Here is a 15,869-nt window from a genome sequence, read left to right as displayed (position 1 = left end):
GCGAGGTGAAGCTTTAAACTTCAGGCTTGGAGGTGGGCTGCGCGCAGTAAACTGGAATGCTCTCCCTCGTTCACTCCTCAGCACAGGAGTGATCTGAAGCAGGACAAGCTCAGTCTGCAGCTGCTGTTGGCTTTGTGTGGACTAGACGCAGCGCTGGGGAGACGGGGGAGGGTTATTACTCCAATCCACAGTCAATGGAATTACAGCGATAACAGCAGTGTATATAGGATTGTTTTTCTCCTCTTTCTGGTAAGTGTTTTCCATGATTTTTCTTATGGCTGTCCCAGAAAGTTTGTTTGGTTTTATTCTTTAGCAAGGAATGACTTGGTGCCATGAGGAATCAAATAGGGACGCTTGCTCTGTCACCAGTATTAGCAATATATGTGCGTGCAAGCCAGCAGGAAAATTCTTGATGAGATAGTCAAATGCAAGAAGTTTCTAAGACCTTTCATTTTTGAAAAATGATAAGTAGCTATTTTTTATCTCAAGTAATCGCTATTTGGGAAAAAAATGCCCTATGGAAAACAAGATGGAAAGTTAAATGTTAAATATTAGAGAATACAAGGCGGATTTTTCAGATAAGAAAGCAAAAGGTCTTGCTAACTTGGTGTGTACAGTATGTGTGGTATGATCACCAATTGCTGTTTTTACAACTGTGAAAGAAAATCAATAATCTCTCAGCCCGTGAGTACCCAGTACATGAAAAGCATGCATCTCGCTCACAGCTAGCCGAGCTTCGCTTGGAGACTTATGTGCCTCTGTAAAGGATTAACAGCTACACCTCGGTCTTAAAGCTTGCAGTGCTGTCCTGCCATAGCTCCTTCAAGCATTTCAGGGTTGCAAATCTAAACTAGTAAATTCAACTCGGAGGAGGAAGGGGAGACTCTCTTCTAAACCATATTCGCCCTCCAATAGAATGCCAAAATCCATTGCTCAAACAAGTGCAGTATGTGACCAGCATAGTAACTGGCTAAATCTACTCAGAAAAACTAACAAAGCTCACCCTGGAAGCTATGCTTGATGTATGCAATGAGTTCAGGATGGAAGCGGGGGAAAAACACTAAAGCTCTCATCAAAGTGGGATATGCAGAGTATCCATTCGCTTGTAACTCAGAATGGAAAAATCTAACATTGAATAAATGCATTTATATTACCAAGCTTTCAAAAAGTAGTTAAATGTGTCTTCTCAACATTTTTTGTTTTTGTGACTTAGGTCTGAAACAAAATGGTTGCATAGAGGTAAAGAGTGCAACAGGCCCATAGTTTTACAAGGGAGGGGGTGTTAGTTTGTATTTATTTAGAATTAAAAAGAAAAAAATTTGATATTTTAAAGTTATAGAACCAAGTTTTCTGTTTGTTTTAATAATGAATTATTTAAAATTTTCTCAATAAACCTATCTGCTTTAAAATGCACACATACGTTATTTTATTTTATTAGCATGAAAAAAAATGAATAAAACCACGGGAAAAGTACTTCAGCTGTAGCAATGCTTTTCATTTATCCAGAACTACATAAGAATATCCTGACTGGTATAAACATGAAGAATGAATTTATCTGTTACCAGGTAGAGTCACTTATGCCTGACTCAAAGTGACAGATGACTGATACTCATCTTTTGAAAATGAGTAAAGAAATTAATCTCTAAAAAGTACCACAAAATAATACTATTATTATTTGTACTACTAGGTGTTGATTATGCTGCTTAGTTTCAAATGTATGTGTATATGGACACACAAACACACACACACACACACACATCCATCCATCCACTTCTTTGCCTGAGATAAAAAGGTTACAAAATGTATTTGCACCTACTTAAGTAAAAAAATTAGTTCAATTTTTTTCGTAAATAGACCACTGACAAAATACAAGTCCAACCATCAGCAAAGATATTAGTGAATGGATAAACATAATGAATTCATTAATATTGTGTTCCAGTAGTACCATCATCTCAGTTATTAATTGGGCTTTTCATTTCTCTTTACACCCTTCCCTTCTAAAATCAATTATGATTAGGTTCAAAATGCCCAATTAAACACTTCCTAAGCATAATGTTTGTGGAATACATAATTGGACAGCAAATAAAGTTTTTACAAAAATGAAAAACTGTAAGAAAACTTGTCATAACCAAATGTGGCAGCAAAATAGAAGGTATGTTTCTTTTGCTTTCAAGTGTTAATTAAGAGCCTCCAATTCTATCAAAACTTTTTCAGAGCTAAATGAACCGGTGTGAAATAAATTTGGTTGAAATCTTGTGGCTGTCAGACTTTGTTAGCAAGCTATTAATTATCTTTACCCTAGTTTCTTCTCTAGACTATATATTGCCCAATCAAATAGAAACTGCAATTATGCTCAGCATCTCCTGCCTAGGGACATAAGACCCTAATGAACATAGTCTCTCCGATGAAAAATACAATTATCAGCTTTATACATGAAAGTGCAATGCAGAGAGATTTTTCTGTGTTTTTCTTGGCCATATATCTTAGCTTTCTCCTCTTTCTGGATAATTTTGAATAATTTTAAGTCAAAAATCAGTAGCAAGGAATTTGACTTTTCTTCATATTGTATGAATGTTTATCCTTTCCTGTTTCTTAGTTCTGATATGCCAATGTTTATACAAAATTAAATTAAATCTGATCATATTAAAAGTATTTTGTTTAGAGTTGCCATTTCATTCAATTCCCAACTTTCCTCCCCCTTCTTAACGGTGGGTGGGCTACCCAACAAAGAATGTGATAAATGGCAAGAGCCAGAGCTAACTTAAAAATTCCAAATAAACCCTTTCATATATTCTTATTTGTACCAGTGTATTTAAAATGCATTGTAAATAATGTTTTCACATCAAATGACGAGCACCATAAGTGAAATCAAGGAGGAAAATAAAACTGAGTAAATTTTTCAAAGGCTGTAATTTCTCCCTTCTTTTCCCTTTCCCCCTTTTCCCACCCCCACCTTTTGCCCCAGAGGCCTTCACTGTTCTTCTCAACGGGAGGCTTTGTTGTAATTAAACCAGAGAAAAACTGGCCAGCAGCAGCCAGCATCTGACTTGCGGCTCCTGAAAGCAGCGTTCTGGTAGAGTGTACCACCCCCCAGCGGGCAAAAACTCTACAGTAAATCTCTCGGCAATACTCATCCTCCACACAGCATTTTCTCTTTGGAGCATTAAAAAAAGGATGTTTCTCAGCTTCTCCTCTCATTCCACCCTTTCAAAAAATTAACAAAGAATCAACCAACCAATTTCCAACAAAGCGATGGTTTGGGGAGTATTTTCTGAAAAAGGCTTCTTCCGTTTAAAAACCAAAATTGGCATGTGCATTTCAGAAATCATTTTCCTGCTTCAAAAATGTAGATCAACATCCCTAAATCTGGTTAGGTGTAACACTAAATGACAGGTTTGAAAGTCAATTTGTATTGTAAAAGACAGCAGGTTTCAGGAATTTATTTTAGCTATCTAACGAGAACTCAAAAAAAATTTTAAAAAAGATTTTAAGGAGAAAGAAATTAAGCAAAGTTACATTTGTTTTGCTTATGCATCATCTCTTTCCTACCCCCAAAGCAAGTGTCGGGAATGTACAAGAAGCGCTCTTCAGGTATTAGTCTGTTCAAATTAGAGGAGGGAGAAACTGCTCTCACTTGATAAGACAATGACAGCTTTTGTTCTTTAGTCTTCCTCTTACATGTGCACAAGTTACCGTGGTAACTTTGAAGAGAAAACCCACAGACCATATTTGGTTGAACACCATTTTTAAAGTGTGCCACCAGATTGCGGATTAATCAGTTTATGTGTTCTTGATTTTCTTCTACTTCATCTGGTTTAAATCAATAATGCCCTGCTTGGACATGAAAATACACCGTGCGTGCTTTGTTATTTTTAGGTGGTCTCACCAACTAGCATAGTTCTTGCCACAGCGTTGGCTCAAATATTTATGGAGCCTGTGTATGGAAATTTAAATATTAGAAATTTAAAGCCAAATTTTAGTCACACACAGAAGAATTTCCGGCTTGTAATGGCAAAATGTTTGTGGTTTACAAAAGGAAACACACTTTCAATTATTGTTGCTCAAAAGTCAGTGCAAACTTAACGTATGCCTCCTACTCAAAGGTCTCTAATACTTATATTCACCTCCCTCTAAATTAATCTCTCTCATTCTTTCTTATAGGTCTCTAACTCATTTAGTCTGGCTTTAATATAAAAGGAAGAGAGCATTCAGTATGATGAAAATAACATCCTAGTTTGCCTTTCCATTTTAAGGATGCTTGATATAACTTTACAAGCCAAAATAAATGAAGTAGAATTAGATTAATTTATCAAAAACTCATTGAGGAAAAGCACCAGTAACATGAAAAGTGAAGAGAAAGTAAAAATCCTTTGAAAGTAAAAATCCCCTACTTTCCATAAATAAAACAAAACCTTCTTCAGGCTAGAAAATAGTCTGGATAAGGCCAAGTATAAAAAGGCACACTTGCATCTCTGCCTCTCAGCAAACCCTTCAGCCTTCATGACTCTCAAGAGGAGAGTTAGAGGTCCTTCTGCTTGCCTGGCATTAAACAAAAGAATTGGAACTTTCCTGAAATCTGATGATCGTGGAAAATTTAACTACCAGACAGGCTGCTTAGAAAGCATTTTGCTGTCACTATCAACTAACCTGATGCACTCCAGTTTTTCAGTTTAACCATATGTGTAGTTTATTTGTTATACCAATTCTTGTTGCAAAGACTTAAGTTATTCATTTCATTGAACTTTATAGCAGCAATGTGAGAGACCTCATTAATTGCTAATACCCTACATCATTATGATTGTACAAATTTTAAATTACCTAGAAATATTCACAAATTTGAATAAATTTGATTAAGTATGTGCTTTCTTCAATCTCAAGATTTTACTCAAAATAATAATGTACTTCGATGAAAAGTTTATACTATCCTATTTTCAGATATAATATTATTTAAATTTCCCAGCATTAAGAAACCATTTTCTGGGGCAAACCAATAAAAAGAAACTAAAATCTTACATACTTAATTTAAGACTTACAGAATGAGTAATGATCAGACAAGTCAAACCAAAATCAATTTAAATAAAAGTTAATAAAGTAAAGGATTTAGCTCCCATAGATAGCACTACCAGCATACAACGTCATCTTTATAGAAGATATATTCTCAAAGTGAGAAATAATTCCTCATTCACACTTCCAAAATATCTCCAAAGCACAGAAGGAATCATATAAACATGTAGATTGCCTCAAGTTCTTGTTTTGTATTTACATACTAATTTTGTTGAGATTCAACTTCTTAATTTTTATTAGGTGTCCTAAAAGATCTCAAAATAATAGAATCTTTAAATGATTCCTTTCAGTGTATCATGAAAACAAATTGCAGACTTTTCAGACTTGGTGATTATGTTATAAATTCAAAAAAAATCCTCTACAATTTTTATTTTAAAAAGAAATTGAATAGAAGGGTACCTATGAAAATTTTCATTCACTAATGAGGTCATTATGGTTTTTTTCATTTTTGCTATAGTTTTAAGTGTTATATACTTAAGCAATGAATCCCTAAAAATAATTTTTAAATATTCCAATTAAGGATCCAGGGCTCCATTTATGTTTTCCCCCTCAGGTTCCCCCATTAACATTTTTCTAAATGATCGATTGCTTTTGGTTCAGAAGTAATGGCCTCTTTCAAGCCTATGCAGACAGAAAAGCTCTCAAGTCAATGTTGTGGGAACCTGGCCACAGGGTCCAGGCCAGTGGGGGTTGTTTATTTTCTCATCTTGCATATTTAACTACAATGTCTCTATGTTTGTGAATACATAGGTGCAGCTCAGAAAGGAGGAAGCACGAGGCTAGATTGCTGATTTTTAATGGAGAAATCTTTACAGCCTTTAGTATAGCAAAAACAAACCAAAAGAACTTTTAACATTATCATTTTAAATATAAAAGGGAAGAAAAAATATAAATTGTAGTCAGACATGAATTGGACTGTTCTGAGCTGAAGGAAAGTAGGGGAAAGTAAGAGGAGCTGTAAGCAGAATCTTCATTCCCAAAGAAATTTTCTTTTAAGAATTATGCTTCTGCCTTTTGTTCTAATGCATCTGGGGAGAAGAGAATGATGTTTTCCAAGAACTTAATGTGATGTAAGGTTTTCTGTTAATCTCACATTATTGCACTATTGTATGAATGGCAAATGTGAGTTTGCATATCAAACAACAGTGGAAGCAGTTTCACAAGTGTAGAACAGGTAAAATAAACAAATTAATCTTTCTTTTCACACCAACTTAGTTTTTTTTTTTTTTTCTTTCTCTCGGTTAAAAAAAAAATGTGAAAAATAAGTATGCATTCTTTAGCCTAACTTGAAAAAATATGTGTGGTTACAAGATTTTCTTAAAAGGCAACTTCGTATCTCTGGCTGTCACTATGGTTATCACCTTAGACACACACTGCCCTGATTCTGGACAATCAGTAATTTTTTCATTTTGATTAGTAGTTTTACCATCTTAACTTTAAAGTGTGTCTTGCATTACCAGTGCTCCTAGAATACAAGAAATGTTTGATTACTGGTACTTTTAAACAGGTTCTCACTTACTGCTTTTATAATAGTTTTTAACCAGTATCTAAAACTATTTAACTAAATTAATTGTTTTCTAAACTTAATTACATTACTTTATGTGTTGAATAATTTTCACATTAGAAAAGTGACAGCAAAAAATTTTAGAAGTAATTTTGTGACTATAATTTCAACAGTTTGGTATTCCATTTTCACACTTAGAAAGCAATCATGTATATGAAAATATACTTTTGAAATTCAGCAACGAGTTAAACCTTCACATTAAACAATATAGCATTTAAATTTTTCTCTGTGGACACTCTGAATATTCACTTGAGACTTTTTCTATTTGGTAACTGCTGGTTTTGTTTCACGTTGTGTAAGTATAATAAATTATATGTATTTGTAATTTTTTTCAAGTTTGCTTGTGCTAATATAATCTGTGCTGGCATTAGTGTCTACTGGCAAACTAAAAGAAATGGAATTTTCAAAGAGAACCAAGAACACAAATTGTGGTCTTGTTTAACATACACTTTCAGTAGAGTGTTTGAATCCTGGAACAGATGCTGTCCTTGTTGGATGCTAGGCAATAACTGGCAGAGAAGCAAATTGCTTCTTTAGTCTTCAATCTCAGAGTCAATATAACCGTGATACTCAAATATTCCCTATATGTAAACAAAGCACCTAAGTGGGTAATCCTGCATAACTGACGCTCACACCACCTGCCCCCACAACCCCTAAAAGTTTCCATGTATCTTAAATCATCATTACAATCACTGGAAAGTACACTTAGCAGAAACTGGCATGCTTGTATTAGACAGAAATGCCCAGTCAAGCTTTGATATGCCCTCTACATGGTCATTATAAAGAGCAAAATAATATCATTTCTAGTCCAAAACACAGGTTGTTTTTCAAGTTAGTATGCTAAAAGAAAATTGTAATAGTATTGTCATAACAACCTAATTGTAACAAATTTCTGTGCCACTTTTGGCAAGAACATTTGAGTGCCTTAAGTTTCAAGATCACCAAGTAGTCCTCAGATATAGCCCTAAAGAATAAGGTGACAATGTCTACTATTTGGGACCTGATTTGGGAAAATGGAGACATGCAGGAAGAACCAAACAAGGAAAAGGGCAAACCAAAAGAAAAGCATTTAAAACAAAATCTTTTCAACTTTTTAAATTGCAGATTGTGTGATTTGGTAAGACCATGTTCAAAAATATCTAAAAAGTTACCATGGCATTTCTATCAATAATCTCTTAAGTATTTCTTCATATCTTTAACATGTATTTATTTGCTTTTATATTTTATCATTTTATGCCAAAGATTTTTAGAAGTGAACTTTTGGAAGCCATTGGAGGGCCTTACTGACTGTTGAATGAGGCTTTGTTCTGTGTTGAATTCAGCATCATGCTAAGAACGAGTTAACAGTAGAAATTATCTGTTGGATGACAATCTCATCATCAGCTCCTGCTTTATTTAAATAGTAAAATGGGAAACATAAAAACAAAGGGTCACCCTATTCCTTTCTACCAGCTATTATGATGAAAGATGCACTGCTTAAAGAAAAGAATTGAGATTAACTCTTTAAAAAGTTTCTCTAATATGTTAAAGTTCATTATTCATAGCTCATTAAAACTTACTTTTACAGGAGATGCTCAGTCCCAGTGTGTTTTAAGGAAGAGAAATACAAAAGAAATTTAGAATGCTTCCTTTTCCTTCCATGAAGACCATTTGAATTGTTTCCTTTACCTCTTAAAAGAGAACACCTGTTCTTGTATAAAGTACTGCACCAGAAATTCTGAGAAAGCAGCAAGAAGCAAAAGCTGGAAATAGCTGTTTCACAGCAGGTAATCATACCTCAGGATGTAGCTACTGTACAAAGTTTATACTTGGATAATCCTGGATGGGAATAAAGGTAGGGGGTAACTGCCTGAAAAACCTATTACTATATAGGCCTTAGCATCATGAATGGCTTTCTTCATGACGATCTGAAGTTACTATCTCTGACCACATTGCACAGAAGAGCCAGTAAGAATTTCAAAGAGGGCAATTTCCACTAAGGGAATTAAGCTACACAAAAGGAACCTTCACACAGAAACTATCAGAAAAAGAAAAACAAAAAATAGGAAACCATGTGTCCTACATAGTAACAGGAAGCTGAATTGTTTCTGACCCCCACTTTAATGAGCTTGCCCACCATGCTGAACCGCAGCTGGAATGTTCATTGACAACAGCAAGCCTGATCTGGAGGTGTGTGCGGCATAGGATTACCTGAATAAACAGTGAAGAACATTTCCAAGGACTAAACAAGAGTTTATAAGTCCCAGCCCCTCACCAGGAAAATAATATATGTGCATTGGACTTTCACCCAAGCAAAATTTACTTACATCGTTCAATAAGGTAGGAAAAACATTAAAGTATTTTATTTTCATGCCTAAAATTATAAAGGTATTTTAGTTATTTTAGGCATACCTAAAATTGCAGAAGAGATTATATTCACAATAGATCCATATAAATCTGTAATTCTTCAGCCTATAGGGAAAATTGAATCATGTTCTGGGTTAGAATTTGAAGGAAAATATATGTGCTATGAAAACATGTTGTGAGATACAAAATAATGGAAAAATGTGGATAATCATGAAACAGTGCAGTACAAAAAACAGAACAAAATGGGGACAGAAGAAATAAATAGTTTAACATGAAATGGAATTTTCCACTTAGATTAGTTGGATCATACGAGCTATGTAATTCTTTCCCAGAAGCAAATAAAAGAGTCCTTATTTTCAGGCCAAAATACCTTTTAATCATTTAACATTAACAATAAGAAAAAGTAAAATTAATTACAGAAAAGGATTGATTCTACTGACATTGAGAATCTCAAGATGTATGTAACTATTTCTGAACAGTAAAAGAGCAGACTTTTTTATTTCCTATTTCTATACATATATAGTCTTTTACCTAATAAAAAAGATGGAATTTATTTTAAGAATTGTAAAATTAGCATGTTTAAATATAACAAATGATATTCCTATATGTCAATTACTATGACTACTATAAAAAATAGAAATTTGACTAGCTTGATTAGTTACTAGCCGTAAAATTGATATGAAATACAAGTAAAACACTTTAGATTATTTAACAAAATTCTGATATTTAAAATTTGAAAAATCAAATGCATTTAGAGCATGATACATTTAACTTATAGACCGAATACATTTAAAGTCAAAAGATTATATGATTGAGTTCACTCTTAGCTAGCAAAAAACCCAACTGTGCCCCGTTCAAAAAATTCAAATATTAAAAATGACTATATATTTTTTAGTTTGCACAGGTGTTTTAAAGACTTTTCAGGATGCTGTCTGATTGTTTTCTGCTTTTTCTGCCTCCATTTTAGGGCTCATTAGCAACTGACACTACCTTGTATAAAGACCTCAACACTGCTGACCATGATCAGCCCAGCCTGGAGCCTCCTCCTCATTGGGACTAAACTTGGGCTGTTCCTCCAAGTGGCATCTCTATCTGTTATGGCTAAATCCTGTCCATCTGTGTGTCGCTGTGATGCGGGTTTCATTTACTGTAATGATCGCTTTCTGACATCCATCCCAACAGGAATACCGGAGGATGCTACAACTCTCTACCTTCAGAACAACCAAATAAATAATGCTGGGATTCCTTCAGATTTGAAAAACTTGCTGAAAGTAGAAAGAATATATCTATATCACAACAGTTTAGATGAATTTCCTACCAACCTCCCAAAGTATGTAAAAGAGTTACATTTGCAAGAAAATAACATAAGAACTATCACTTATGATTCACTTTCAAAAATTCCATACCTGGAAGAATTACATTTAGATGATAACTCCGTCTCTGCTGTTAGCATTGAAGAAGGAGCATTTCGAGACAGCAACTATCTCCGGCTACTTTTCCTGTCCCGTAATCACCTTAGCACAATTCCCTGGGGTCTGCCCAGGACTATAGAAGAACTACGTTTGGATGATAATCGCATATCCACTATTTCATCACCATCTCTTCAAGGTCTCACGAGTCTAAAACGCCTGGTTTTAGATGGAAACTTATTGAACAACCATGGTTTAGGTGACAAAGTTTTCTTCAATCTCGTTAACTTAACAGAACTATCACTGGTAAGGAATTCCTTGACTGCTGCACCTGTAAACCTTCCTGGCACAAACCTGAGGAAGCTTTACCTTCAAGATAACCACATCAACCGGGTGCCCCCAAATGCTTTTTCTTATCTAAGGCAGCTGTATCGACTTGATATGTCTAATAATAACCTAAGTAATTTGCCTCAGGGTATCTTTGATGATTTGGACAATATAACCCAACTGATTCTTCGCAACAATCCCTGGTATTGTGGGTGCAAGATGAAATGGGTACGTGACTGGTTACAGTCACTACCTGTGAAGGTCAACGTGCGGGGACTCATGTGCCAAGCCCCAGAAAAAGTTCGTGGGATGGCTATCAAGGACCTCAATGCAGAACTGTTTGATTGTAAAGACAGTGGGATTGTAAGCACCATTCAGATAACCACTGCAATACCCAATACACAGTATCCTGCTCAAGGACAGTGGCCAGCTCCCGTGACCAGACAACCAGATATTAAGAACCCCAAGCTCACTAAGGATCAGCGAACTACAGGGAGCCCTTCAAGAAAAACAATTATAATTACTGTGAAGTCTGTCAGCTCTGACACAATACATATCTCCTGGAAACTTGCTCTACCTATGACTGCTTTAAGGCTCAGCTGGCTTAAACTGGGCCATAGCCCAGCATTTGGATCTATAACAGAAACAATTGTAACAGGGGAACGCAGTGATTACTTGGTTACAGCCCTGGAGCCTGACTCACCCTATAGAGTATGCATGGTTCCCATGGAAACCAGCAACCTCTATCTATTTGATGAAACTCCTGTTTGTATTGAGACCGAAACTGCACCTCTTCGAATGTACAACCCTACAACCACTCTCAATCGAGAGCAAGAGAAAGAACCTTACAAAAACCCTAATTTACCGTTGGCTGCCATCATTGGTGGGGCAGTGGCCCTGGTAACCATTGCCCTTCTTGCTTTAGTGTGCTGGTATGTTCATAGGAATGGATCCCTATTCTCCAGGAACTGTGCATACAGCAAAGGGAGGAGGAGAAAGGACGACTATGCAGAAGCTGGCACTAAGAAGGACAACTCTATCCTGGAAATCAGGGAGACTTCTTTTCAGATGTTACCAATAAGCAATGAACCCATCTCAAAGGAGGAGTTTGTAATACACACCATATTTCCTCCTAATGGAATGAATCTGTATAAAAACAATCACAGTGAAAGCAGTAGTAACCGAAGCTACAGAGACAGTGGTATTCCAGACTCAGATCACTCACACTCATGATGCTGGAGAACCCACGGCAGACTGTTTCAGGTTTTTTTAAACCTAACAGAGGTGATGGTAGGAACCCTGTTCTACTGCAAAACACTGGAAAAGAGACTGAAAAAAGCAATGTACTGTACATTTGCCATATAATTTATATTTAAGAACTTTTTATTAAAAGTTTCAAATTTCAGGTGACTGCTGCGATTGATGTAGTGGAGATGCCTGAACACAATTCTATATTTTAGTATTTTTTAGTAATTTGTACTGTATTTTCCTTGCAAATATTGAAGTTATAAATCATTTACTTTGTGTTCTACTGAGTAAGATGACTTGTTGACTGTGAAAGTGAATTTTCTTGCTGTGTTGAACAATCAGGACTGCGTTCACATGAGATCCTTGTAGTATAAGCACAGGCCATTTTTCACTTTGGTATTAATAAAATGTAAAAAGAAAAACTGGCTGAATGAGAAATTAAATTTCAAAGAAATAGTTATGAAATAATGTTCCAAGTATTAAATTTGTATTATTCCAATGATATTCAATAAATCAAAATATGTGAAGTAATGGGCAATATCAAACTTGCTGCATATCTCCGTTCTTGCTCTAGGCAAATTAGATATCCTTAAGAAAGTTAAGCATATCTTTTAAACTGAATACATCAGCTGGCATAAAGGGGGTGTGAAGGCTATTGTCTAAAGACATTGTCAACAAAGCTTTAAGAACAAAAGACTTCGCAAAGACAATACTATAACATAAATGTGCTTCTGAGTTGGGGGGAAAGGTGCACTAGGAAAACACGATATCTTAGACTTGTATGATGTAATGAACACAAATACTAGAACTGCATTTTGGTTTTATCTATACCAGCCTGAGTTTTGAAAAGTGAATTCTAAACATAAAATTGTTAGTGTTTTTGATGTTTTGCCACAAGGATGTCCAAGACAAATTTTAAGTACTTTAAAAGATAGTGTAACTATGATTCCCCTCAACAATCCAGAGAAAGTAGTACTTTAAGTAAGTGAAAATTTAAAAGAAAAATGAATACTAGAAGTCAAATTTAGATCTGGTTTATGGGAAATGCTTTAACACTGTACATAAATGTTCAATTTACTTTCACAATAATCCAGAATACTGCCCATTACTGTCACAGTTTTCCAGATATTACATAACGAACCTGTAATGTAACATTTCTTTCTAGCTTCTTACTGAATTGTGAGCTATTACTTGTTTAAAAACCATATCACTTTTCGTTGCCATGATTTTTTTCAACAAAAAACCAAAGTGCATTGTTCGCCCTTTGGCCAGTCTTGTATGTGCCTTGATCCAATGCTACATGTATTCAGCTTTTAAAAATTGACAAATTTTTCATAATTCCTTAAATATGAAAAATTATGGTCTTATTGCTGAATAAAATTTAAGAAAAAAGTACAGAATAACGTGCTTGCTTTCGGGATTATGTTACTGTCACTAAAGTAGCAAACTGCCCAGCACATTAGTCCTAAACACCCCATGTATTTTTCTAGACTTAAAATAAAAATTGACTAAAAATAAAAAAATAGCAATATCTTGAGGTTGTGTGTCATTTGAGTTCAGTGTCTCACGTGTAAATTCATTCCTGCTCTTTTAAATTATTCCTCTATGTGTAGAAATATCAGAAATTGTTTCAAGTGGAAAACACATGCACTGTTGCCATTGTCCTGAGTGATACTTTGTTAAGGTGATCTTCAAAAAATTAATTTGTGTTTAGATAGCTTTTTTGGTAGAGTGAGTTGGTACCAAAGGACTTGAGTTCTCAAATATACCATTTAGTAGGGATATATTTAAAAACAAATAAATTATCCTTCTTGGCTCAATATCCACATATGTAAAATGGAATTATTAATGCCACCCACTTCACAGGGTTCTTGTGAGGCATGAATGAGATGTGCATGAAAACTGTAAATATTCTGCAAAATATAAGTTATTCCCATTCAAGAAAAGTTCACCATGCAATCCCAGAGGTTTGATAGATGTTGCTGCTTCTACTACTGTCTGACCCAGAGATCTCCAAGGGACTATGAAATCTTATTCATTATTCATTTGCCATCTATAAAATGTTTCCAACAGCTTCTCTTTTAACTTCCTGTTCTACAACATGGCTGTTTTCTAGGAATATAACTTAACAAAGTCAGATGTGATTAACATTAAACCTGGAGAACATTTTTTAAAGAAAGTCTGACTTTGCTTCTAGAATTTTGAATAAATCAGCTATGGTTCTGACAGGGACAGGGCTGGGTGGCTTCATAAAGTCCCTATAGACCTAGCTTATAAAAAGGTAAAAACCAAGAGATTATACTGACTATTCCAATTAGGATAACTTGTATGAGCACAGAAAAAAAAAAAAAGTAGCTTTTTATATGTAGATTTTGATTATGTCAACTGTAGCAAATCAGAAATGTTTTAAACCAGCAAACACACAGACCACCAAGAGGTTAAAAGTTTATTTTTTACCTGGGCTTGCTATGAAATCTAAATGCATAGGCAGCTACCTAGCTAGATAGGTACAGTATACAACAGAGACAGACACAAAGACAAGAACAACAGAATATCAGAACACAAGTCTCCACTTTAAAGAACTTAATTATACACATATTTCCATATATCTCAAAGAAAATTTCACAGTTTTTACTGATAAAACTAAACTCCAAATCAGGTACTAACAGAAAGTACAGGAAGAAAATATCCAACTGTAAGTATATAGAATATAGATTCAAAAGAATAAAAGAAAGTTAGAAAAGCAGAAGGAAAACAACTCCCTTGTTGAATGTTTTACAAAAACTCTAAGATTGTTTTTGGATGCAGTCACATGTAACTGCATGGCACTACTGCACTTAACAATTGTTCCCTGCTAAGAACAACACTCTTCCATCTTTTGGTAAGGTCGACTTATTAAAAATATTCCCCTTTGCCATAGAAATTGGAAAAAACCTGCACTAACTACAGTTTCTGACTAAAGCACATTTTTATAGCTACATGCCAATTTGATAGTTTTCATGAGGAATCCAGAGACCTGCATGTGCTAAAACACCTGCACAGAGAGTGTTAAAGAAGCCAATATACCACTGAATTCATTAGTTCATCTGCTGATGAAAACAATAGTGGCATTTGAAATTAGAATTCCTTTCTCCTACTTAGCATGATTAGCAAATCCTAATTTAGCATAGTCCTGCAATTACACCTATTGTACTTTTGTTTTGGAACTTTCCATTAAATTTGCAAAAAGTAACTCATGTTTATCAACCACTTAAAGAATTTCAAAGATCTAAGCATGGTGGAGTAGGCCTGTTATCTCAGTGCTCAGGGAGGTGGAGACAGGAGGATCAGAAGTTTGAAACTTGCCTGGGCAAAGGTAGTGATGTAACAAGATCCTTTCTTGCTATAAAAAAATACAAAAAGGAAAAAAGAAGAAAAGGCTAGGGTTGTCGCTCAGTGACAAAAGAGAAAGTGGTGGCTTTGAATGGCTTCTATATTATATATAACAGAATCTTGGCTTTCAAGAAGTGTGTTGTGTGAAGGTTGTCGAGCATAAACATGTTCCCTAATGAAAGCTTACTGTTTCTGCAGTAGAGAGGAAGAAGCAATCACACCTATTCAGATGGATCAAGGAAGATCTCGTGAACAAGATAAACTTAGTGCTCAGTGTTTAGTGCTGAAGCATAACCCAGGGTATAACAAGCTAGCAAGAAAGGCACATAAAACCTATAGAGAGAAAATGGTGAAGAAATTCACAAAGATAGAAAATGGGCAATGTTTCTCAATCCTGACTGGTCAGAATCACTTGGGTAGGTTTTTTTTATTAAGACAACCAGGCATCAACACTTATTTACTAAACTGAAATCTACCAGATTAAGTCTGGAGATTTTAGATAGATAGATAGATAGATAGGTAGATAGATTACATATATA

At 35.0% G+C, this 15,869-nt stretch overlaps 2 protein-coding genes across 5 annotated transcripts in view; one reads left to right on the top strand and one right to left on the bottom strand.

The window, feature by feature from the left end:
• Nucleotides 1-15,869, bottom strand: part of Macrod2 (MACRO domain containing 2) — a 1,840,776-nt gene that overhangs the window by 1,555,943 nt on the left and 268,964 nt on the right. The window lies entirely within an intron of this gene.
• Flrt3 (fibronectin leucine rich transmembrane protein 3) lies at nucleotides 7-13,493 on the top strand. Of its 2 annotated transcripts, none has more exons than XM_005380892.2 (3): nucleotides 7-249; nucleotides 8,196-8,394; nucleotides 9,942-13,493. In XM_005380892.2, exon 3 carries the CDS (start codon nucleotides 9,994-9,996, stop codon nucleotides 11,941-11,943), a length of 1,950 nt encoding a protein of 649 aa, XP_005380949.1. In that variant the 5' UTR covers nucleotides 7-249; nucleotides 8,196-8,394; nucleotides 9,942-9,993; the 3' UTR covers nucleotides 11,944-13,493. The 2 variants fall into 2 exon arrangements, with proteins under 2 accessions (XP_005380949.1, XP_013367736.1); XM_013512282.1 differs by having other exon boundaries at nucleotides 8,196-8,947.

This window comes from Chinchilla lanigera, unplaced genomic scaffold (genome assembly GCF_000276665.1).
Source record: "Chinchilla lanigera isolate Chin_1 unplaced genomic scaffold, ChiLan1.0 scaffold00014, whole genome shotgun sequence".
In the NCBI taxonomy this organism is placed as follows: Eukaryota; Metazoa; Chordata; class Mammalia; order Rodentia; family Chinchillidae; genus Chinchilla; species Chinchilla lanigera.
The sequence above is the reverse complement of the archived record's forward strand: the minus strand, read 5'-3'. Positions and strand labels throughout refer to the sequence as shown.